Source organism: Capricornis sumatraensis, chromosome 3 (genome assembly GCF_032405125.1).
Source record: "Capricornis sumatraensis isolate serow.1 chromosome 3, serow.2, whole genome shotgun sequence".
Lineage (NCBI taxonomy): Eukaryota > Metazoa > Chordata > Mammalia > Artiodactyla > Bovidae > Capricornis > Capricornis sumatraensis.
Window position 1 is genome coordinate 135,291,968 of NC_091071.1, and position 23,964 is coordinate 135,315,931.

The 23,964-nt window shown below is 36.2% G+C and overlaps 1 protein-coding gene and 4 non-coding genes across 5 annotated transcripts; all 5 read left to right on the plus strand.

Moving 5' to 3' along the window:
• Nucleotides 1–446: 446 nt before the first annotated feature.
• Nucleotides 447–23,621, plus strand: NOP58 (NOP58 ribonucleoprotein). The gene is made up of 15 exons (XM_068967918.1): nucleotides 447–669; nucleotides 4,985–5,061; nucleotides 7,043–7,095; nucleotides 10,754–10,875; nucleotides 12,023–12,159; nucleotides 13,821–13,885; nucleotides 14,706–14,840; nucleotides 15,761–15,906; nucleotides 16,477–16,603; nucleotides 18,147–18,310; nucleotides 19,166–19,300; nucleotides 19,739–19,800; nucleotides 20,823–20,956; nucleotides 22,859–23,025; nucleotides 23,423–23,621. Exons 1-15 carry the CDS (start codon nucleotides 625–627, stop codon nucleotides 23,471–23,473), a joined length of 1,620 nt encoding a protein of 539 aa, XP_068824019.1. The 5' UTR covers nucleotides 447–624; the 3' UTR covers nucleotides 23,474–23,621.
• On the plus strand, nucleotides 6,329–6,417 carry LOC138077321 (small nucleolar RNA SNORD70). The gene has a single exon (XR_011144769.1). It is a non-coding gene; the product is annotated as a small nucleolar RNA SNORD70 (small nucleolar RNA).
• Nucleotides 7,191–7,277, plus strand: LOC138077320 (small nucleolar RNA SNORD70). The gene has a single exon (XR_011144768.1). It is a non-coding gene; the product is annotated as a small nucleolar RNA SNORD70 (small nucleolar RNA).
• On the plus strand, nucleotides 15,960–16,045 carry LOC138077333 (small nucleolar RNA SNORD11B). Its single transcript, XR_011144779.1, has one exon. It is a non-coding gene; the product is annotated as a small nucleolar RNA SNORD11B (small nucleolar RNA).
• On the plus strand, nucleotides 16,748–16,831 carry LOC138077332 (small nucleolar RNA SNORD11). Its single transcript, XR_011144778.1, has one exon. It is a non-coding gene; the product is annotated as a small nucleolar RNA SNORD11 (small nucleolar RNA).
• Nucleotides 23,622–23,964: the final 343 nt, after the last annotated feature.

Below are 23,964 nucleotides of genomic sequence, written 5' to 3' on the forward strand. Positions count from 1 at the left end.
GTCTAACAGTGTAAATGGAGAGGGCAATGGCACCCCACTCCAGTACTCTTGCCTGGAAAATTCCATGGACGGAGGAGCCTGGTGGGCTACAGTCCTTGCGGTCGCTAAGAGTCGGACACGACTAAGCGACTTCACTTTCATTTTTCACTTTCATGCATTGGAGAAGGAAATGGCAACCCACTCCAGTGTTCTTGCCTGGAGAATCCCAGGGACGGAGAAGCCTGGTAGGCTGCCTCTATGGGGTCGCACAGACTCGGACACGACTGAAAACTTAGCAGCAGCAGCAGCAACAGCGTAAAAGCTCGTTTTGTTCGGGAGAAATCTCGCGATATTTTTGTGATTCTCTGTGGCGGGAACACACCGGAAGTCAGGGCGTCCTATGTGGTACGTCATCTGGCGGAAGTGAGGTCATGTCCCAGAAGCCTTAGCGAGGAACTCTCCTGTTCGGGCGTTCTGCTTGTAGTGTGGTGTGGAACGTTTAGGCAACGTGGTTTGCTTCTTTGCGGGAAGGCTGGTCTTTGGCCGGCTACGGCCTTACGGGCCTTTGGGGACCGTAGATTTGGTCTTTTTTCACTGGTAGGAGAGCTCGCGGCGAGCCGCGCAGCGCCCTGACCCGTCCTCACCATGCTGGTGCTGTTCGAAACGTCCGTCGGCTACGCCATCTTTAAGGTCGGTGGGAGATTGAGCTCTTGGAGGGGGAAGGCGGATGTTGGGCAGGAGATGAGAGGGAAAGCTGTAGGAGAGGACGACAGTGTTCAGGATCGCGTGGGTGCCTTTTCTGTTCCCCTGCTCTGAAAGGAAGGGGAAGACTTTGGGCCTGGGAGGCGCATGTTTCACTGAACACGTGGCTGCGCTGTTGGGGGCGTCGGGTTCGGTAAAAGGTTTTGGCCCAGATAGGTGAGCAGGAGCCGTGTTAGAATTTTACCGGTTCTGAGAGTTTTGAGGAATGATTGGAAGGTTTTAACAGAGAAATGACCTCATCTAACTTTGTTAATGAAGTTTCTTTGCGGAGAATAGGAGGTAGAATTGACAGGATTGGCTGACGGATTTTGAAGTATGCGAGATTTGCGTTTAAAAAGTTGAGTGTGTGGAGGTAGGGAAGGGAAGAAAAGTTTTAGGGATTTGGGGGGTGGGAGAGGGGAGGATAATAGAGTTCCAGTTCGGGCTATGTGAAGCTTTCGCTGTCTGTTAAACTTGGAAATACAATGGTCCTTTCAAGTTTGAAGCCCAGAGAAGAAATCTGAGCTGGAGGTAACCAATTTGAGTTCGCTGTTTTAATAAGGAAGGTTAACTTTCAGTTCATCAGCAAGAAAATAATTGAACAGTGGGACGTGCATATAGTACGATGCTGTTGAGATGTTAGGAAGAATGAGGTAAATTAGGTGCCACCCACGTGCCTGGCACTAGAGCTCTAGGAATAGAGCAAAGCAAAAAATTTTCATATGTACTGACAAGGCAAAAGAAGTGCTAGATAAAATATGTGGTATGGTTATGAATTTTAAAACTATGTGTGGTTGCAGAGAGTCTGGAAGGGTATATACCAAAATACTTGGGGACATTTTTCATTTTATTTTTCCAAGATTCTTTTGACATTTGAAAATATACCTCTGTTTGCATGTTAAAGTAAATGTTTGTTATTTTTAAGAAAACCAATAAGATAATTAACCCAAAGCTGATTTTGCTTATTTTTCCTCTCATTATTGTTGTCTGAGATTGTAATATTAGCAATTTTAAGAGACTTAAGTGCCTTAGAGTCTGTCAACAGCTCTATTAAGCTTTTCCCCAGCTTCCTGCAGTCTTTTCTAAATTCTTAGAGTTTCTGCACATGCCCCCAAATTCTCTTAGCCAACGCAGTCTATTGTATTTTGAGTCAGTGTCTGTGGATGAATTTCATCTAAAGTGATGTTAATGTGTACTGTCCCGATCTGGATGCTAAGAGGGGAGGGTAACTTTGCACTGTTAGTAGTTGCCTCTAATGGTGGGGCGGAATTGGCTTAGCAGTTGTATGGTTTCTAGATCTGGGTCATAAAGTATAAAGTCATATGATGAATTGTTATTTCTGTTAATAAAGAGAACTCTCCATAAAACTGAGTCTTGAGTATTCTGTTGCAGTTTTTAATGTTTATGTGCAGGTTGTTTTGTTCAAAATTGTTAAATTTTTTTTTCTGTAATGTAACCCAATATTAGAAATAACTAAAGGCTTGAATATATTGAAATATGCTTCATTTATAAATATTCAGTATTAGTAGCAGTTACTGATTCTGAATAAAATAGACTTCCAGAATATTCTGGATAAGTGATGGTTGCACAATTTTGTGAAAATTCCTAAAAAGTAAATTGTACACCTTAAAGGGGTGAATCTTACTGTATATGAGATATCTATGTGTAAATATGCAATACAGAGTTGTTAACTCCCTTTTGTATGATCTTTCAAAATGCTGGAGTATAAAATTATTAATATATTGGTTGCCTAAAATTCATCCTTGAATGAGAATCCTTTATGAACATTTTTTCAGACTTTTTTTTTAAGGAATACATTTTATATCATGACCCAGTAAATGCATATCCATATATACAGAGTGGTTCAAAAAGAATTTAAAACTTTAAAAAATTGTTACTCCTTAATAAAGTTATATATAAATGCAGAGACAGTACCTAAAAGAATTAGTATTTGTAGATAATTGCAAAAACTCAAGCCTGTATTCCTTATGTCACATGGCACACAGAATAAGACTCAACATTCTCAAGCCTTACTATCCCAATCCTTTACTATCCCAGATCTTTCCTAGCTGTGCTTCCCAGTGTGGTAGCGCGTGAGTGCTTAGTCGCTTCAGTCGTGTCCGACTCTCTGCGACCCTATGGACCATGGCCTGCCAGGCTCCTCTGTCTATGGGATTCTCCAGGCAAGAATACTGGAGTGGGTTACTATTCCTTCTTCGATTCAGCTATGTAGCACTTGAAATGTGACTGGTAAAGCTGGGGAAATGGAATTTTTAATTTTAATTCGTCACATTGTACAGTGCTGCTGTGTAGCATAATGTTGTGTATTCCTTTATTTTTTGAGGAGCTCAAAGTCTTTTTTATGTGACTACCAAAGTTCCTATATAACATGATTACTAAGCAATGTATTTTTCCAGCTTTATTGACTATAATTACATACTATGTAATTCACTTTTATAAATGTAAGTAAGTACATGTAGTGCTTTTTATAGTAAAATAATATAACAGCAGTGCTAAAGATTTTAGTGGTAACAATAGCTAAGCTATTCATTCCATCTTAATTCAAAATGATAAACTCTAAATGAATTTTGCATACTAATGTTTCAGATTTCCTTGTCTGAAAATGAATGATTTAAAATTTGAGACAGATGTATAACAGAAAATGTAGCCTAATTTTATTTTTGTTCAGACTTCGTTTGTTTCAATATGTTGCCCACAAATGGGAACATAACTGTAACCAAGGTTTTGTTTGAAGACCTTTGAGTGGTCATCAATTAACATGATTTCATTACATTTCCTTTGGTGCTTTAACTTAGTGAATACTGATAATATCTCTTAAATATGTCAGTTTTGTTATCGAAATATTATCTTCAAGTATACTTGCTTTTCAACTAGAAAAAATATCAGTGTTACTCATGAGTCATATCCCCTATTTGGTGGTGCATATCCTCTGAGCAATCATTGGACTTTGGGTATGGTAGATCACATTCTGAGTGAACTATTTTCAAAAACCACAACTATTCTGTGAATTATTTCAAAAAAGTAACTTTGAATTACAAGTTTCAGTGCTTTCTTGAGATTTGATGAAATGTCTTTGGGTTCTAAAGTTTTCATGACAAAAATAGAACAGTTCACAGCTCGTAATTTTTTAATACAAAGTGTGCTTTGCATTTACTACTTCATTACTCTGATTCCTGTTTTTCCACTTCTGTAAATATATTTGGTTCGACTCTGTTGGGGGTTAAATTTAAACAATGCAGATCCTTAAAATCATCTTGCCACTCTGACAGAAAATTTCTTGATGTTTTATCATGAAATATGTATTAGGCTATAACTGGGAAATAAGTCTTACTCTATAAATTTTCTGTGATGTTAAGGATTTGATGAAATGTAGTTTAGCAGTAAAGCATAATTTTTCATTGATCAGCTTACTTTCCATAAAACAACACGTGCAAAATATATATATCGATAATATTGTATCTCATCAAATATAATATGCCATTATTTTACACTGCTGATTAATCTGACCTTCTATCAGTTGTAAGACATCCCAGTTTCAAGGTGTTAAATATGGGGGAACTGCATTTTAGGACTGATACTACCTTAGCTTATATTTGAACAATTGACTTCTCACCTCGTATTGGTGAGGAAAATAAGAACTTACATTCATCCTTGATTGAAGTGAAACTGTTAGAAGCTCTTGAAGGCATTTTGACAATACATGTGTCAACATGTATTTCTTATATGATCGTTTAACTCCACTTTCAGTAATTTGTCCTATAGAAATACATGTATACATATACAAATACATAAAGGGTATAAATGATGTTATATTCATACAGTGCAATTCTTGTTAAAACCTAGAATTACGTCCATGATATGTTAAGTGTATAGCATGATTCCCGAAAGTACACCTTAATACAATGCAGCATAGTCAAAAAGTCTTGAGGAATATATACCTAAATGTTAATGACTATGTTTCATAGGCAAAAGTGCCCCTTTTTCCCCTTCCCATGTTAAAATTTCTTATGTCAGAATGTGTCTTAGAACTAATGGTATCTAAGTTTTAGAGAAATCCTTAATAATTTCATATTAGGGAGATCATAGGAATAATAACAAATTTTCTGTAGAAAGTAGGCAAATTTTTTATTTTTTTGATTTGTGAATATGATAGGCTTTGTGAAGGGGTCAAGGGACTCTCTAAAAATAGAAAGTTTTTTAACAAATATCCAAATCGATTTAAATTCCATCCATTTATTTGCAGGTTTTAAATGAAAAGAAACTTCAAGAAGTTGATAGTTTATGGAAAGAATTTGAAACTCCAGAGAAAGCAAATAAAATGTAAGTCTTCATGAAACTAAGAACTTACCAGTTAACATTTAGAGGTGTTTGTTTTTGTTTTTGCCTTGTTCTGCGAGTTTTTGTGTCCCCCTCATTCATATAATATATCCATAACTTTTTGAACTCAGCTTCAGGAGTAATTAGTAAAGAATCTAATTTATCTGGAACATAGGCTGTCTCAGTTAATTTGTGTTAATTGCAGATGAGATTGGAAGCACCCCAAAATCACTATTTTGTAAGATGTTTTAAACTGTAAATTGATTGTGAATTAAGTATAAAGTTTAAAGTAATAATTGTCAAAAGCGTGGGCTGTGGGAGTTTCCTGGTAGTTCAGTGGTTAGGACTCAGCACTCACTGCCAAGGGCCCAGGTTCAGTCCCTGATTGGGGAACTAAGATCCCACAAGCAAAAAGGTGTGGCCAAAAAGGAAAAAAGCATGGACTGCTAATAGACTTAACTTACAGATTCTCTTAGTGATATTCAGATGTTTTTGAACCTAGTGTATTTACTCTTCTTGGCTAATATTTTCTAACTCACCCTGAAGTGGTTAAGTAACTAGCTTATAAATCCTAGAAAGACAGGCTTGTGTTCCCCAAGGTCTCTGGACAAGAAAATAGAGTATGATAATCTTCATACCCAGATAAAGAAATGAGTGGTGGGGGAGAAAGCTGGCTTTTCTTCAAGGTAGAGTCAAGAAGGCTGTTTCACCACCTTGTAAAATAGCCCATTTGGTGAACGTGGTCCTTAGTAAGGACCTAACTAATCTCTTGATTGTGTCCTTGAATGCCAAAGCATATTTGATAATTCATCTGCTAATGCTAATAAAAACTCACTAGAATTGAAGGAAACTACTTAAGAGTTTTGAGTATTGAGTATTGAAGATACTAGAGTATTGAACCCAAAGAGATGTCATACTAAACTATTACAGAAACATGGTGTACTGGAAAACTATGCTTCAGAGTAATACATATAACATGATTGCATTTTTGTACAGCTATATATGTGTTTATGCAAATATAGAGATATGAATAGATGCCACTTCAGATGAGTGAAATTGGTGGTGAGTTGAGGTAGAATAAGGTGAAATAACCGCTTTCTTCCTAAAATCTTTGTATTGTTAAGTGTGCATTTGAGGTGCCACTAGGATGTTCCCCAACTAGGTAAGGGAACAGTATTGCTGAAGATAATACTGCTTTAGACTCAGTGGAAGACTGGTTTTGTTTTTCCCTTTTAAAGGGCTATATGGTTTAGTTGTTTGAGTAGCCTGATTCATTGTTGTCGATGATGTATCCTTGTTGAACCTGAATTCGCATGATCTAACTCAAATATTCGTCACTACCACTGAGACAACAATGGGTTAACAATGTATTTGTTTTGATATAAAACAATGTTGCCTTGCACATAAGTGAATAGGGAGGAGTAGGGAAAGTGAGGTTAGCAAAATTTAGATCTAACAGTTATTTTTTCATGGCACTTGTACTAAATGGACAAATCAGTGTCATGAGATTCTCAAATTAAGAGGGACCCTTACACTTTTTCTATCCTATATAGTAAAAGGCATCTGTGTCTAGCTTTAAGCAACAGAAGTTATGTTGAAGCTTCAACATCTTTCCTGTTTAGATACGGTGGGATATTTTTTTGCTATTGTTCTAAAGGAAAGGAAAGTGAAGTCGCCCAGTCGTGTCCAACTCTTTGCTACACCATGGACTGTAGCCTACCAGGCTCTTCTCCAGAGTACTGGAGTGGGTTGCCATTTCCAAAGCCTGTAATATCTGTAATAGTTCTCTGAATGTTACTAGCCTAGCATTTAGAGAAATTGGTTATTTTATGAAGTGTCTACCTTTACAGCAATATGCAGTGGCAGGAAAGTTTCTTTTATTGGTGTATACCTTGGAAGCAGTCTACTACCTCTTCTCCTAAATATGTGGCATTTGCAAAATCAGTGTGCCCTCATAACATATTTTTTTTTCCCTTAATTCTAGAGTAAAGCTGAAACATTTTGAGAAATTTCAGGATACAGCAGAGGCATTGGCAGGTAAAATCAAAGACTAGCTTTTTTGTTTTTTAAATACTGGTAATTTGTTATTCTTATTAAGAAATTGTTTGCTTTAGTTGCCTAAGTTAACCTTATTCAATGTTGTCAATGATGCATTCTTTTTGAAACTGAATTTAAGTGATCTAACTCAAATTCGTCACTACCACTGAGACAACATTGAGTTAGCTTTTTTTACTATAGGGCTGGTTTTTCCCCCACATGTGATGAGAGGTGAGAAGTGGTTAAGTTGATCTCCCTGTGGAAACCCAACAGCGTAATGCTGAAGCACAATTCAGTAAAAGCTGTTCTACAAGGGATCAAGGTAATGTCAAGTACACGAGTTTCTGATATTTTTAATTCAGTGATAAAGTTGGGAAGAGCTAGGATTTGGAGTTGAAATAATAAGGCAGCTCTCCAGGTATATACATTTTTAAAGTTAAAAAAAAAAAGCACAATATTATTAAAAGATTTAAGAAAACTAATACAGGTGGGAGGTCGTTGTGAGTTTTTGTTTTTTAAAACAAAAACTGGAGAAGCATACATAAGAGTTTCCCTAAAAGAGCATGATTTTTTTTATGATTTAGAAGAATGGGTGATGACTGTTACAGCTTTCAACTAGTCCTAGTGATGAGACAGCAGATATAGAGTAGAGCCTACTTAAGTAGGCTTGGCAGTAGGCACTTGCTTTTCTTTTTTCTTTTTGGCCGTGTTGGGTGTTTGTTGCTGCACTGCAGCAAGTAGGGGCTAGTCTTTGTTGTGCTTATTTAAGAACACAGTCTCTAGGGCACATGGGCTTCAGTAGTTGTGGTGAAGAGACTTAGATGCCATTGGCACGTAGGATCTTCCCAGACCAAGTATCGAACATTTGTCTCCTGCATTTGGCCGGAGGATTCTTTACCACTGAACCACCAGGGAAACCCAGCACTTGGTTTTCTAATGTTCTTTTAATGCTAGGGAAAACAGGAAGATTGAATATAAAACTAATCATGAATTTTTCAGTTGCTTGAATTCTGTATCTCAAGTCAGCTGACTGCTTGGAGCTATATTTTGAAAATGAAAGATCGTAAGGAAGAATATGACTAACAGTTAAGCCGTAAAATTCATTTGACTGACCCAAATAATTTTTGTTCACCCCACAAGAGAAGGGTAGTTCCCTTATATAGTGAAAATTAGGAATCTAATGAAATATGTTGGCATATCAATGGACTACCCCAACCTTGGCAGAGGGGTAAGCGGAAGGAGGGCCAATTTTTAAAATAGTTCTAGGGCTGCATAGATCAATTCATTAAAGCCTCATAGAGCCATAGAGCATAAATATGGTCATTTTGGCCTGGGGAAAAAATTAAAAATGTAAAAAAACTTAAAAAAAATTTTAAGATAGTTCTGTTCATCACAGTTTTAAAAATAAGTAGAATTTTGGTAATGTCCCAAGTGAAATTGTGTTAGCTTTTCTCCAAATCTGGGGAGTATTATTCATATAGACTGATTTGAATAACTCCTCCTGGAGTTGTAAAGGGCTGTACCTCTGATCTCAAGTGCCCTTGGTGAGAGGGAGCACCGCACAATTGTGGGATCTTAGTTCCCCAACCAGGGATTGAGAGGTTATCTCATACTGACTCATTTGAGAAGACCCTGATGCTGGGAAAGATTGAGGGCGGGAGGAGAAGGGGACAACAAAGGATGAGATGGTTGGATGGCATCACTGAATCAGTGGACATGGGTTTGGGTAGGCTCCAGCATGTTGGTGATGGATAGGGAGGCCTGATGTGCTGCGGTTCATGGGGTTGCAAAGAGTCGGACATGACTGAGTGACTGAACTGAACTCTTACTGAGCTTTTGGTATTCCTTAAAATAATGTCAGATAAATGGAGAAAATGCCATGCTGGATGAGAATTTAAAGTCAGTCCCAAACTCTCTCACTCTAAATTCCATGAGGGTAAAGGCTGTGTTGTTCACTGGCAAATCCATAGCGCATAAATATTTTTGGGTAAATGAATGAAAGTAGTGAGCTCCGCCAGGAATCTGGTCTTAGAAACCTACAATGCCTTTTCCCATCTATTTTTACCAGAAAGTTGAACTTGATCACCTTATTATTAGAACAATCCTTCCTGGGAATTAACTTCCCACTCCTTGTTAAAAGGCAGTTTTGATATTACAGAACCGAAACTGAGTGATTGCAGGTGTCAGGGTATACATTTAAAACTTGTAGCCTAAAAAAGGGTGTGGGGTGTGATGTCAGTTTTATATTGGTCTCAGAAGCTAAAATGTGCTATTTGCATGGCAAGGTTTATTTTTAGTCTTGGTCACACTTTGAAGTTTCATGTCTTACAAACAGCCACAATAAAATTTGGGGCCAGCCTAAATTTGGATGAAGGGAAAGATGCTGAGGGATGCTGAAGAGTGCCTAATAGAGAAAGGGAAAGATTCAGCTTCTCCTTATCCCTGTCACCATCTTTGTACACCATCTTTTTAAAATACATATTATGAAGAGTGATTAACAGGGTTTTTGATACACAGAAGATAAATAATCGTGAATGTTAGAATAGGATCTAAAGTAGAAATTTTTTACTTTTAAGAAATCTTAAAAGAGGGCACTAGGTTAGGTTAAAGTGTGAAAGTAAATGATAGGAAAGATTGAGAGCTAGAGGGAGGACATTGAGTACAAATTTTTAATTATAAAAGAAACACTTCTAAGGAAAGATTTCAGTTATTAGAGAAATGTAAATTAGAAAGGAGTCAGGGTTTCACGATATGTAAATTGTTAGAACTCAACAGGAGTAGTTGGAATCTTAGCTTATTTGTAAAGACCTCTCTGTGAGATGTGTGTGCCGGCTAGATTACTTTTGTCCTCACCTTTCATCTTCCAGATACGAGATGAAATGGATTTGAAATTCAAATGAATGGAAATTTGGTCAGGAGGAAAGAACAAGTACCTGGCTGATTAAGCACAAACTGCCTGACCTTTTAGAAATTGTGACAGACTTTCTGTCAGGCATACTTTAAATTTGGCCAAAAACAGACAGATACCAGAAGAGATGTGGGTCCAGAGAATCTCAGTACAGTTCTAAGAAAGGGTGAGAGTTAAAAGTAGCACATTTAGAGCTTGCTAAAAATGAAAACACTCTCCAAATCAAATTGGCTGCCCTCAGTAGTAATTCCCCAATCACTGGACATTGATTAGTAGTAGAGGCCTGTTGGGACATCTGGATTGGCAAAGATAAGACCTCCATTCAGGCATGCTTACAATGTGGCAGAACCTTCAAAATGAATAAAGTCCTTTTTACCAGTCGTGACAGGATTTTTATGGTATTTCACAATCCAGAACATCAGATCAGTTGATGCATAGTGGCATAGGGGAGTGAATCTATTTGCTATCACAGAACAGATTGTTTTTAACATGTAATTCTGAGCTCAGAGGGATTGAGTGAAGGGAAGGAATGTTGGATCTGGTTTAACTCCTGGTTCTGGAGTGCAAATGAGGGTGGGAAGATCAGATGAGATTGTGAAGTTTGTAATGTTTATCATTTCATTTCAGAAGTAATGTTATTCAGCTTTTGAAGTGTGTTGTCTTTTTGGCTTTATTTATAGAATTTAAATAAGATCATGAGCTTTGAAGATAAAGTTTTGAGTTAGCTCTTTTGTTTTTCTTCCTAACAAGCATTCACAGCTCTAATGGAAGGCAAAATCAATAAGCAGTTGAAGAAAGTTCTGAAGAAAATAGTTAAAGAAGCCCATGAACCCTTAGCTGTGGCTGATGCTAAACTAGGAGGGGTTATAAAGGTAAAGTTACAGTTTTCTTTAGCCTTGTCATCAGAGCTGACCTTTGTAATGAATTGTTTTTTTCTAAGTTCTCAGGATTGAATTCTTGATCTTTTCCCCCTATGCTATGTAATAATTGGTTTTCAATGTGATTGTCAAAACTAAGGATATATAAGTAATACCTCAGATAAAACACTATATACCCTGCCATATTTTTGTTTAGGGACTTTTTTCCTTTCAATATAAATGGAATCATATCTTTTTTAGTGTATATGTTTATTAGAACACTTTACTGGAGGTAGAGTTGCCAAAAATTAAATATAAAGTAAGAATGGAAAGAAAGAGTGGATAGGTAGGCCCCAAAACATGAAAAGCAAGACATTTTAGGAGCCAGTTGTGATGGTTTGATTTTCAGTAGTTACAATAGGTCTTATAGTGCAAGCACATGAACATACCTCTCATTCTTTTTTCTTATTTTAATTGAAGTATAGTTGATTTATAGTCCCTTCATTCTTGAAGTTCAGAGAAGGCAATGGCAACCCACTCCAGTACTCTTGCCTGGAAAATCCCATGGGCAGAGGAACCTGGTAGGCTGCAGTCCATGGGGTCATGAAGAGTCAGACACGACTGAGCGACTTCACTTTCACTTTTCACTTTCATGCATTAGAGAAGGAAATGGCAACCCACCCCAGTGTTCTTGCCTGGAGAATCCCAGGGACGGGGGAGGCTGGTGGATTGCCGTCTCCGGGGTCGCACAGAGTCGGACACGACTGAAGCGAGTTAGCAGCAGTAGCAGCAGCAGCAAATACCCTACAAAGTGAAAAAAATGAAGGCTTGCAAGACAGATTCATTCTGTTTGTATGAGGTATATAAAGATTTATGTATATTTGTACATTAGTGCATATTTTGAATGTACCTCAGGGACCCTGACAGTAGGGAAAGGACCTGAGACCAGATCTAATTATGGCTTCTGATTCATGTACATAGGCTGCCTCCCTAGAAGCTTAGGCCATTTTTGACTTCCACCAGCAGTATGTTCAAATGGTCTTCCCACACACATACCCAAAACTGCTTTTATGAAACTGAGAAATGTATATGTTTAACTCAGTGCTGTTTTAATATTTAGGAGAAGTTTCTGTATTTAATACAAATGTTCTTGTTCATATAGGAAAAACTGAATCTCAGTTGTATCCACAGTCCTGTTGTTAATGAACTTATGAGAGGAATCCGTTCACAGATGGATGGATTAATCCCTGGGGTAGAACCACGTGAAATGACAGCTATGTGTCTTGGGTTGGCACACAGGTGAGATTTACTGGAAGATAGTCATCTTATTTTTACTTAATAATTACGTAGCACTGTTCTAGGTATATTACAAAAACTAATGTAATCCTCAAGAATCTAAAGAGGAACGTAGTTATAGTATCCTCATTTAACAGATGAGGAAATTGATGTACAAAGTCATAATAGCTGGTAAGTGATGAAGCCCTTATTTCAACCCAGGCAGTTTGGCTTCATTGTCTGGGCTCTAAACCTCGTGATGGCACTCTCTACCTCTCCAGCATTAGATGCTGCAATTCTTGGGCTTTTTCCCCCCTCTGTTTTACATCTTCTAATCATTTGCTACTCCATTTACTTGGCATCTCCCTGAACTTTCTCATCTGCTGATGATCTTTCTCTTCTGCTTTGTGTGTGTGTGTGTTGTTTTACTCTGATTTTTATTCAATGTTTTCTTGAGCCAAAGAGAAACATCTTAACCTATCATGTTTAACAAGAGGTCCCATTAGAACAGGCATTTCTGCTATGCTGTGATATATGTATTCCTGAAAAACATGGCATTCAGTGAAATTTCACTACAATATTAGGGTTTGTGGAATAAAAAGATTGTGGGTAAAAGACTGAAATCCTATGTAACTTTGTAATCCAAAAGAAATGTTAACAGTTAAAAAGACATGTTGGAACTTCCCTCCATGCTTCACTCCACAGGGCATAGGTTTGATTCCTGGTCAAGAAAGTAAATTCCCACATGCTGCCAAAAGAGAAAAAATGACAAGTTTATATTAAAGAAATAGTAAAGGGACTTTCTTGGTGGTCCTGTGGCTAAAACTGTGCTCCCAATGCAGGGGCCCTGGTTTGATCCCAAGTGAGAAGTAGATCCTACATGCCACAACTAAGACCTAGAGCAGCCAAATAAAAATACTTTAAATAAAAAGAAATACTACATAAATGAAGGTCTATACCTTTGAATAAATAAAATATGAGCATAGATTAATGAAAGGATTAAAGTGAGTTTTATAAATGAGCAAAATGCACAAGAGTCAGGAAAAACTTTTTAATAAACATTCCTAAGAGAGAACAAATAACTAAATTGAGTTAGGGTCCAAATTAAGATTAACTGGCATTGTACACAGTAGTCACTCTCATCTAAGGCAGTCAGATACCCCTCAGAAGACAGGTGGCAGTTGGGTTGAGGCTGGGGATGTTGTTGCACGTCAGACAGTGCCCAGAATAGCCCCCACAACAGTAATCAGGCCTCTGTGTTAATAGTGCCAGGATTAAGAAAACCCATATTTACGATATTATTGTTCCATGGCTTTCTTTTCTTTGGGTGTTTATGAAGAGAAGAAACTGCTGTAGTTTTTCTTACTGGTGGCATAAAACATTAAGAATGCTGCAGAAGTCATGTCATATGAACCAGTATGACTTGGACTATTTGTCATTCATTAATGAATTCATGTTACAGAAATGTAGGTTTTAACAGGACAGATCTATTGTTTTCTTTCTAAATGTGTGCTTTGGGATCTTGGATGTTATATTCTTGTTTAGCTGATTTTTACCATATAGAAAAAATAATGTAACTCCAAGAGATGGGTTTGGGTAAAAGGTTGGTTTTTTTTTAAGATGTTAATTAAATGCTTTTCCTAGATACTATTTTAGTAATTCATATTTTTTTCCCTTCTCCCCAGCTTGTCCCGATACAGATTGAAATTTAGTGCTGATAAAGTGGACACCATGATTGTTCAGGCAATTTGTGAGTATAGGACATGTGAGGTCTAACCTGTCTCTTCATTGTGGTTTTTTCCTACTATTAAAATTGTATCTTTTATGATTGTTGAGGAAGAAAAAGACCAGCTAGAAGTTTAGTAAGTAAATTGGGAAATGCAGAATTGAAAATTGGAAAACTAATTATAATTTGACTACTTGGGGATAATAGGAATTACGCTACACTATTAATGTAAGCTGATTGACTGATCTTTTTCCATGAAAAATGATAAAACCTTAAGATATGGGTGTGGGTTTTTTTTTGCTTTATATATGTAATAAATCATTTGGTGATTTTTGGACATCACAGTCTCAACAATTTCCAGTTTTAAACATTTCTTTAAATAGCAATTGTATTTCTAGGTGTGTATGCCCCCCAAACTGAAAGGAGTTAGTCAGTTACTTAAGCAGCTATGTTCATAGCATCATGATTCAGCTAAAGGGCAGAAACAATCCAGATACCTATTAACAGATGAAGGGATAAACAAAGTGGTATATGCATACAATGGAATATTATTTATCCTTACAAGTTCTAGTATATGGTACAGCATAGATGAATTTTGAAAACACTGTGCTAGGGTGAAATAGACTACTTGCAAGAAGACAAATACTGTGTGATTCCCCTTATGAGGTACTTAGAATAGGCAAATTCATAGAGGGGATAAAAGAGAGGCTGGAGTGGTGAGAATGAGGAGTAAATTATTTCATGGGTGCAGAGTTTCTGTTTGGGATGATGGACTATTTCATCACAAGTGTTTTTTAAAACCCTTTTAAGTTCTTGTTTTCTTTTTCATTTTAATCTACTGCAGCCCTGTTAGATGACTTAGATAAAGAACTAAACAACTACATTATGCGGTGTAGAGAATGGTATGGCTGGCATTTCCCTGAGTTAGGAAAAATTATTTCGGATAATTTGACATACTGCAAGTGTTTACAGAAAGTTGGTGAGTAACTTTATCCTTTAAGGTATTGAAAATAGTGATTTAAACAGAATTTTATTTCAGTGGCCTGTGCAGTAGAGGACATCGTTCTCTACTGGTTGGTTTTTCTTGGGCTTCTTTTTTTAAAAAAATTTTGGAGTATAGGTGGCTTAGTGGTGAAGAATCTGTCTGCCAGTGCAAGAAACACAGGAGACCTGGTTTGAATCCCTGGGCAAGGAAGATACCCTGGAGGAGGAAATGGCAACCCAATCTAGTATTCTTGCCTGGGAAATTCCATGGACAGAGGAGCCTGGCAGGCTATAGTCCATAGGGTCACAAAGGATGTGACTAAGCACACACACTCATTGTGTTACTTTTTTCTGTACAGCACAGTGAATCAGTTGTGTATACATCTCCACTCTTTAGACTTTTTCCATGTAGGTCATTCCAGAGTATTGAGTAGTTTCCTGTCCTATGTAGCAGGTTCTTTCTGGTAATCTGTTTTATATATCATAGTGTGTATATGTTGGTCCCAATTTATCTGCTCCCCACTCCCCTGAACTGGCTTCTTACAGTGATTGTGTCTCACTGAAGTTGCCGTTAATAAGGACAACTGTGTGACTGGGAAGTATCCTGAAATACATCAATAGTGATTAATATTAAAAATAGTATTGCTATCTATACTGTTAATATTAAATCGTATACTACTACTATAATAGTAATATAGTAGAGGAACCTGAGGACTGTTCATAAAATGAGTTAATTTAATCTCTAAAATCAAGCCCTTACATGAGTAAAGTTACTTGGTCAAACTTGTTTGCTTTTTGTTTTGTTCAGGCGTCTCTTTCATTGGCTTATCTCTACTTTTTCTTTTGACTGTTTGGTGGATTTTATATAATTTACTGAAGAGTGATTCTCCCTCATCCTCTGCAAACATTCCATAGGCGATAGGAAGAATTATGCCTCAGCTCAACTTTCTGAATTACTGCCAGAGGAGGTTGAAGCTGAAGTGAAAGCGGCTGCAGAGATATCTATGGGAACCGAAGTTTCGGAAGAAGATATTTGCAACATTCTGCACCTTTGCACTCAGGTACACTATGCACATAGGGAAATTCTTGGTAGTGGTACCAGCTCTGTAATTTCTGATGGCAGTGATGATTTTTAAATGTATTGTTCACCTGATAAATAAATATGAGGGTGTTCAGTCACTACCTCATCTGATGCCGTCTTGACTTATAAACTTGCAGGGAGAAAAATATCTTAAAATGAGGTTAAAGGAGTACTGTCTAGTTAATTTCTATTGTTAGCAGTATCTGAATGTGTATAGCCTGTAATTTTTACCCCTCATTTGAAGATAGCTATATGACAATCACAGAGGATGACACAAATGTCCAGCCTTTAGAGTTTTTTTTTTAAACAAATGTTGATTAACATTTTTAAGCAGTGTATTAGGTTTACATATATTGGTTAATTTTTAAATGTTAAAATTTCACAGCAGCCGTTTTATAGAAAACTGAGGTAAAGGATGGCTAATTTTCCTGGGATTGTACAACTAACTGCTCTATGATAATTTGGGGCTCTGATGTTTTAGACATGTGAATTTTACACTGCTTTTACTCTTAAACTATTTATGACTTACTCATTTTGTTTCTTAAACTAGGTGATTGAAATCTCTGAATATAGAACCCAGCTTTATGAATATCTGCAAAATCGAATGATGGCCATTGCACCCAATGTTACAGTCATGGTTGGGGAATTAGTTGGAGCACGACTCATTGCTCATGCAGGTGATGATTTTAATATAATTTGTAAACATGGGTATTGAGAGTTGTTTTCTAGGTAGGATCTTATTTTCTTTTAAACTGGAGTTTAAAGATAAATCTGGGTAATAAAAAGAAGTGAATGGTTTATGTGCGAGGACTAAGGACCAAGTGTTTAATGATGATTTTTATTTGTATGCCTGATTTCCTTTCGGATAGTGAAGGCATCTTTAGTCACTACCTCTTCTGAGACACTGGTGGTCCATTGTCAGAAGTTTGTTTTGGTTAATTAGAGTAATTGGATGAATATAGGAGAATGAAATCAGGTTTACCTCATTTTACTGTGCTTCACAGATACTTTGTTTTTTAAATTCATAGTTTGTGTCAGCCCTGTCCATTGGCATCATTTTTCCAACACCACTTGCTCACTTCATGACTCTGTCGCATTTTGGTGATTCTCACAATATTTCTAACTTTTCCATTCTTATATTTGTAATGTTGGCCTTTGGTCAGTGATCTTTGATGTTACTACAACTTCCTGAACGTTCAGATGATGTTTAACATGTTTTTAAAAGTAAAGCATTTATAAATTGAGGTATGTACATTGTTTTTCCAGATAATGCTATTTCATACTAAGTAGATTACCCATAAGAATATAACTTCAATATGCACTGGGAAACAAGAATTCGTATACTTAGTTTATTGCAACACTTGCTTTATTGTGGTGATCGGGAATGAAATCCACTATATCTCGAGTGTGCAGGTATATACTATTGATAGAGAATTTATTTTATTTACATCAAAGTGTTTAAACTAGAGTGCTTCTTTTACCTGCATCATTAATCAGAAAAATAGGACATTCACATCTCCTCACCTTCTAGGTTGCTCATCTGGGCTGGTTTTGTTGTCTACATCTGAAATTTCATAGATGTAGCTAAATTTGGAGCAGGAAGAGATGCAGGGATTAATATAAATATATGTTTCTTGAGTTTCTTGAGCGACTATTAATATTGATATTCTCTGACAGAAAATCTGTGCAGCATATCGGACAAAGCAGCAGCTTTTGATGCCTGATTATTGAGTGTGTTTATATCTCCTCAGCCTGAATTTATCACATCGTTTTACTGAGATACCTTAATAATAAGTTTTTCATTTACCTATTATTTTAATATCTAAAGGAGTAGAATATTTCATGTCTAAAATAAGTCTCAGGAAAATCAGGGCTATATTGGATGATGTCTGTGAATACACTTTTAACTCTCCCATGATATGCTACTGACATGTGAGGTAGTAATACCATCTCTTCAGGCAAATAGGTATGATTAAACAAATAAGCTCCAGTTTGCCATAGACATTCATCACATACCTCTGCTTCTGGTGCTGATGGAGGAATCACAAATGCTGAAGTATCAGGAATTTGAGCTAATTCCTAACTATAAAATCCTATATTATATCTGATTTTTATATACTCTGTGGCTATAATACTTAGACTGTAGATCTTTTGTATAATACATAGAACTTTCAAATATTTGGAAGTACTTTCCTCAAAGTTACTACTTTTCTTTTGAAGGTTCTCTTTTGAATTTGGCCAAACATGCAGCTTCTACAGTTCAGATTCTTGGAGCAGAAAAGGCACTCTTCAGAGCCCTCAAGTCTAGACGAGATACCCCTAAGTACGGTCTTATTTATCATGCTTCACTTGTAGGCCAGACGAGCCCCAAACACAAAGGAAAGGTGAGTTACAATTTTCCTGGCGCAGGCCTTTTTTTCCTCCAAATGATTTTGATCTTACTCTACAATGGTCAATAAATCTTTGTTGTTTCTTTTTCATCAAATAGAGAATTGTGAATTCTTTAAACTCTAGTGTTCACGGAAAGAAAAGGTTAGAAGATAAAGTGTTTGCTGTTTTAGTACTTTTCCAGACTCCCATTCATTGGTGGGCGGGGGTGGGGTATGGCCCATCTGTTTTCTGTGCGGCGGGAAATCAATTTAACATCAACGTTCATGACCCATTTTAAAATGATATCACATACACTGTGCTAAACACTGGAAAGGCCTTTGGTGGATGCTTTTAATAGCCCTATAAGTTGTTAGTGTCTGTTTTACAGAGAAGGAATCTGACGCTTAAAAGTACTTTCAAGATTTTATACATACCTAGTTTAACAGAAATTTTATAAAATTTAGAGCAGAGTGATAAAAAAAATAAATGGAAATTCAGTAAAATGAAATGTTATTTAGCTTAAAAGGGGGCAATACTTACTGTTTATGACCTCATAATGTAGGTCTAATATCACATAGTAAAAATGAAAAAGATGGGAAAATGGCTTGAGCTAGTTTTAGACATGAACTACTGGCAAGATCTTTTCAGTTAGCCATCATACAGTGACAGAGGTTCTGATAGAAGGTAAACGGCTTAAATATGGTTTACAATATATTTGTAATTCCTGACTTTAAAAAAAAATCCTAGAGTGACTCGTAAAGTCAATGCTTGAGCTGTAGTGTTCTCATGAATAAACACTTGAGTGATTTTTTTTTACATCTCAACTTGGAGTATAGTCTGAATGCATCTAACTTCAAGTTCTTCGTTAGATTTCTCGGATGCTGGCAGCCAAGACTGTTTTGGCTATCCGGTATGATGCTTTTGGTGAGGATTCCAGTTCTGCAATGGGAGTTGAGAACAGAGCGAAACTAGAAGCCAGGTTGAGAACGTTGGAAGATAGAGGGGTAAGAATCATGTTCTGCATATTGTAGAAATGTTACCTGTCAAAAATTAATAAACTGTAGCTTATGTACATTTTCATTTCACCTGCAAATCAGTTTTACTTTATGATACATTTTAGCATGTCTATTATTGATACATTCTATTTCTGCTTACTGTTAAGAGATTCCCTAGTGGTTAATTAAGGTCCACCTGCCAGTGCAGGGGACATGGATTTGATCCCTGCTCCGGGACAGTCCACATGCTGTGAGGTTAACTACCCCATGCACCGCAGGGCCACAACAAAAGAAGCCACTGCAATGAGTAGCCCACACTGCAACTGGAGAGTAGCCTATATGCAGCAACAAAGACCCAGAGCAGCCCCCAAAATAAATTATTGACATACTAGTGTATATTTTAAGAGATTATGCCTTAGGAAACATTAATAATTTTTCTTTTCTTAGATAAGGAAAATAAGTGGGACAGGAAAAGCATTAGCAAAAGCAGAAAAATATGAACATAAAAGGTAAGTTGAGTGTATTTGGGGGAAGCATGTATGATTAATTTTTGCTTAAAAAGAGTCAGAAGGCAAAAGTTTAAAAGCAGCTAAGAAGCATATCAGATCTCACTATGAAATTATAAAAAATTGTTTTTGTTCTTATTTGAAAAGTTCCATACTGATGAAGTAGGTGGTGATGATGCAAATAGAACATGGGTAACAATTTGAAAACGTGTGTCAAGAGCCTTAAGAATGTTTGTTTCTCTTTTTTTTTTTTTTTTTTTAAAAAAAAACAGTGACAAAATTTAGTAACACGTTTGTTTACCTGGGGTAGACCCTGGAGAACCTAGTCACTACTTTGTTTCATGTTTTTAACCTGTAAAAGTTAACAGCTATGAGCCTACAAGACAGATTAATAAAACATGCCTTAGCTTGTTTTAATGTTCTCCTGCCATTTTGCTTATGACTTAAAACGCCAATTATGACATTTAGTTCACATTTTTGACACTGAATATTTTAGTTATTTCTTTCTACCTTGTTAGAACAAAAGCAGGTATCTTGGTTTTAGGGACTCTCTATCCATATGTATCCCTTCTTATTCCTCTGCCTCTTGCAATCGTGTGAATGGAGTATTCTGTATTAAACTTGATTCAGGGCGCTTTTTTTGTTTTCATTGAATTGCCCAGTGTCCTAAAACTTGAATTGGTTCAGTTTTTACTTTCTAGTATAATCATTTGGTTTAAAGAGATTTCTTCCATTTTTCTCCTTTTTTAATTGAATATTTCTTCTGTGCTGTAGTTACTACATTGATTACTAAATCAGAATTCATTTAGTTCAGTTCTCTTGAAGTGTGATTGACTTCCCTAGAAAATAGGTAGACATCTCTTTACCTTTTGGAGACTTAACTTTGATAAACTTCCCTAAAGTCACTAAAATGAAAGTGTGGTATGCTCATGTATTACCTAATGACCATTTCCTTTAAATCTCTTTAGAATTAATTTGATTATAAGCATTTATAAAGATTTTCTAAGATTCTGTGGCTCTTTCAGTGAAGTGAAGACTTACGATCCTTCTGGTGACTCCACACTACCAACCTATTCTAAAAAACGCAAGATTGAAGAAGTAGACAAAGAGGATGAAGTTATTGAAAAGAAGGCCAAAAAGGCCAAGGTTAAAATTAAAGGTTAGTTTGAATTTTGTTAATGTCATTTATATTCCTTTTGCATAAGAAGTACAGAGTTCTGTATGACTCAGGGAATTCAAACTGGGCCTCTGTAACAACCTAGAGGGGCAGGAGGTGGGAGGAGGTATATGTACACTTATGGCTAATTCATGTTGATGTGTGGCAGAAATCAAACCAATATTGTAAAGCAATTATCCTTCAATTAAAAATATATTAAGAAAAATGGGGAAAGTGCATACAATAGAACTTTATTATGAAACCACCGTATTGGAAGCTAATTCTATTAATAACCATCTTCTCTAGGGAGTTAAAATATTGTTAAATTTATCATATTTCATAAGAGAAAGGGGGAAAGCATCTCTTTGAATATATAGGGTTATATTAAATGTATCAAAACTGTAATTTCTAACGTGAACTATTTTGAGAATCAGCTTAAAAGAGAAAACAAGGTATGTGATTTCTAAGTTAGTAGCTGAAATATTTTGGTTGAGCATAGAACTGATGCAGCAGTGCTTCATTGTTTCTGTTACATGGAAAGAACTAGAGTAATGACTGGGTAGCTACCATCAGAGTGATAGTTAACAGGTGCTCCCCAGTGAACTAGGCTCTCTTAAGTTGATAAGTAAATTCCCCCATTTGATAGCTGCACTTGTGTTGAGTGATTAGCATTAAAGAAATTACCGATTTAATTTTTAGTTTCTAAATAGCTTAGAGGTCAAAAAGCACTATCAGCAAATGTGGATTTCTGCCCTGGGTGAAGAAAACATAAGCAAGTTATTTAACCCCTGTGTTTCATTTTCCTTATTGAACAAAAAGAACTGTAAACCCATTATTAGATTTGAATCTTGACTTGTAATATTCATTAAGCTTTTCAAACTTAACCTTCCTGGATCTTTGCCACTCCCAGTCCGTTTCTACATGATATTCTCCATCTTATAAATGGGAATCCTAGTTGCCTTGGCCTTTAACATTGACTTGTCTTATGATTCTGGTAGCACATCCTCTTAATTCTATGTGAAAAGTATTTCTAGCACCTAACCATTTATCATACCAATCACTGCCGTTCTTAGTGTAGCAGCTGCAAGGGCACTCCCATTGCCTTCTCATCTAATTCTATTCCATTGGTCACTGCTCCAGCCGCACTAGCCGCCTTGCTATTCCATGAACCTACCAACTTCCCTTCTCTCCTGAAATGATCTTAGTATTTGCTCTTCTCTTAATGTGAGATATTTTCCCTCAATATAGATGAATTGTTCACTTCCTTTTCTTTTTTAGGTGTTTGCCTAACTACCCTGTATAAAATGTCCACAGGAATTGCCTTCATTTGTGCTCCTTTCTTTGTTTGCTTTTATCCTTTGGACTGTTTACTACGTAAAATATTTTATGGTGTACTTTTTTTCTCTTTTTTGGTCTGTTTCCTAGTAAAATAAAGGGTTTATAAGGGCAAGAATTTTTATCTGTGCTATTCCTTGTTGTATCTCCAGTTGTCTAGAACAAGCCCTAGCATATAGTAGGTACTAAGTGTTTGGTCAATGAATTTCTAATGATAGCTACCCATTATTGAGTCCTTATTTTAGTGTGCTAAGCGTTTATGCTAACCATTTTGCATAAATTTTCATGTGTTAAATCAGCAAACCCTAGAAATAGTCAAAAGAGATAGACATTACTAAATTTTAAAAGAATGAGGAGGTTGAGTTTACAGAGGTATTAAGTTGCTTACTATCATTTATTGTTAGTACTATTATACTAGGTAAATATTTGAAGGACCTTTACAACTATTAAATTACATGTAACAAACATTGGAGAGTTGAGGGAATGTTGGGAAAAAACAGACTCTCAAAGGGGGTTGAAGGGAAAGAAGCCTGATAGAATGTTAATTGTAGTATTTTTACACTTGTTCAGTTGAAGAAGAAGTAGTAGAAGATGCAGAAGACACAGAAGAAGAAGTAGTACAAGTTGTAGAAGAACAGGAAACATCTGTGAAGAAGAAGAAGAAAAAGGACAAAAAGAAACACGTTAAGGAAGAACCACTTTCTGAAGAAGAGCCATGCACCAGCACAGCAGTTGCTGTATGTTTGTTTTTAATTATTAATATTTTGTTGACATGGGCAGAGTTTCCATATTTTATTCTACTCTGTATGTTAGAAATTAACAGGTAGTCTTTTAAAAACCATTTTTTAAAATGGTTTCATTAAAGAGAAACAATTAGAAAACTCACTGTTTGGAACTCCCATGTTATAAAAAGCCACTTCCCAAACCTAGAATCTTACTACAAAATGGGTTTGGTCTGAAATGGAAGAGAATATCATTTGCTACAAGTCACAGAGGTGATTTTTAGATTTTAGTCTTTCTTCGAAGCTTATTTTCAAGGGAAATAAAATAGACTGCTTTTTATAAAGAAAAGTTATTTTTAGTCACTTGTACATTTCCAGCTCTTTCAAAAGCATTCTTGTTGATTATTTTCAGAGTCCAGAGAAAAAGAAGAAAAAGAAAAAAAAGAAAGTTAATGAGGACTAATGGAAGGAACCATCCTTTCAAAGAGTTCATAATTGAATCACCTGGATACATCATGCTTACGATTCAGTCAGAAATGTACCCGAGATACTCTGTAAAATAATTGATGGGAGGTTGGGTGAGAAAGAAAGATTAATCATTAATAGCATTTCATACCTATTTGTGTCTTGACATACTTAACTATGTTAATTTTATTATGTCATCATTTCTTAGGATATTTGTTATACAAATAAAAATATTTTCTTTGTATTTTAAGGCAGTTCTGTGATTTCTCTACTTTAGGTCGAGAATTTGGGGCTCTTTATGTTATGTAGCATTGATAATTAGTATTTTGATAATTATACCTGAAAAGTGAGAGTTGTGAACCATTAATTTGAAATTTAGCCTTTCGGAAGGCAATAATTAGATGGACCAGTTTAAGAATCCCACTTACTGTGTTTCTCTTGCCTTTTTGGACTGTCTTCTGTTTTTCTCCTACCTTTCTGTTTTTGTTA

What these genes read in the sequence shown, in the direction of transcription:
- NOP58 (XM_068967918.1), top strand. Translation starts at nt 625, where the DNA reads ATGCTGGTGCTGTTCGAAACGTCCGTCGGCTACGCCATCTTTAAG. An exon ending in CAAGTGTTTACAGAAAGTTG is followed by an intron (nt 14,841 to 15,760) that starts GTGAGTAACTTT and finishes AACATTCCATAG; the next exon opens with GCGATAGGAAGAATTATGCC. An exon ending in GAACGTTGGAAGATAGAGGG is followed by an intron (nt 19,301 to 19,738) that starts GTAAGAATCATG and finishes TTCTTTTCTTAG; the next exon opens with ATAAGGAAAATAAGTGGGAC.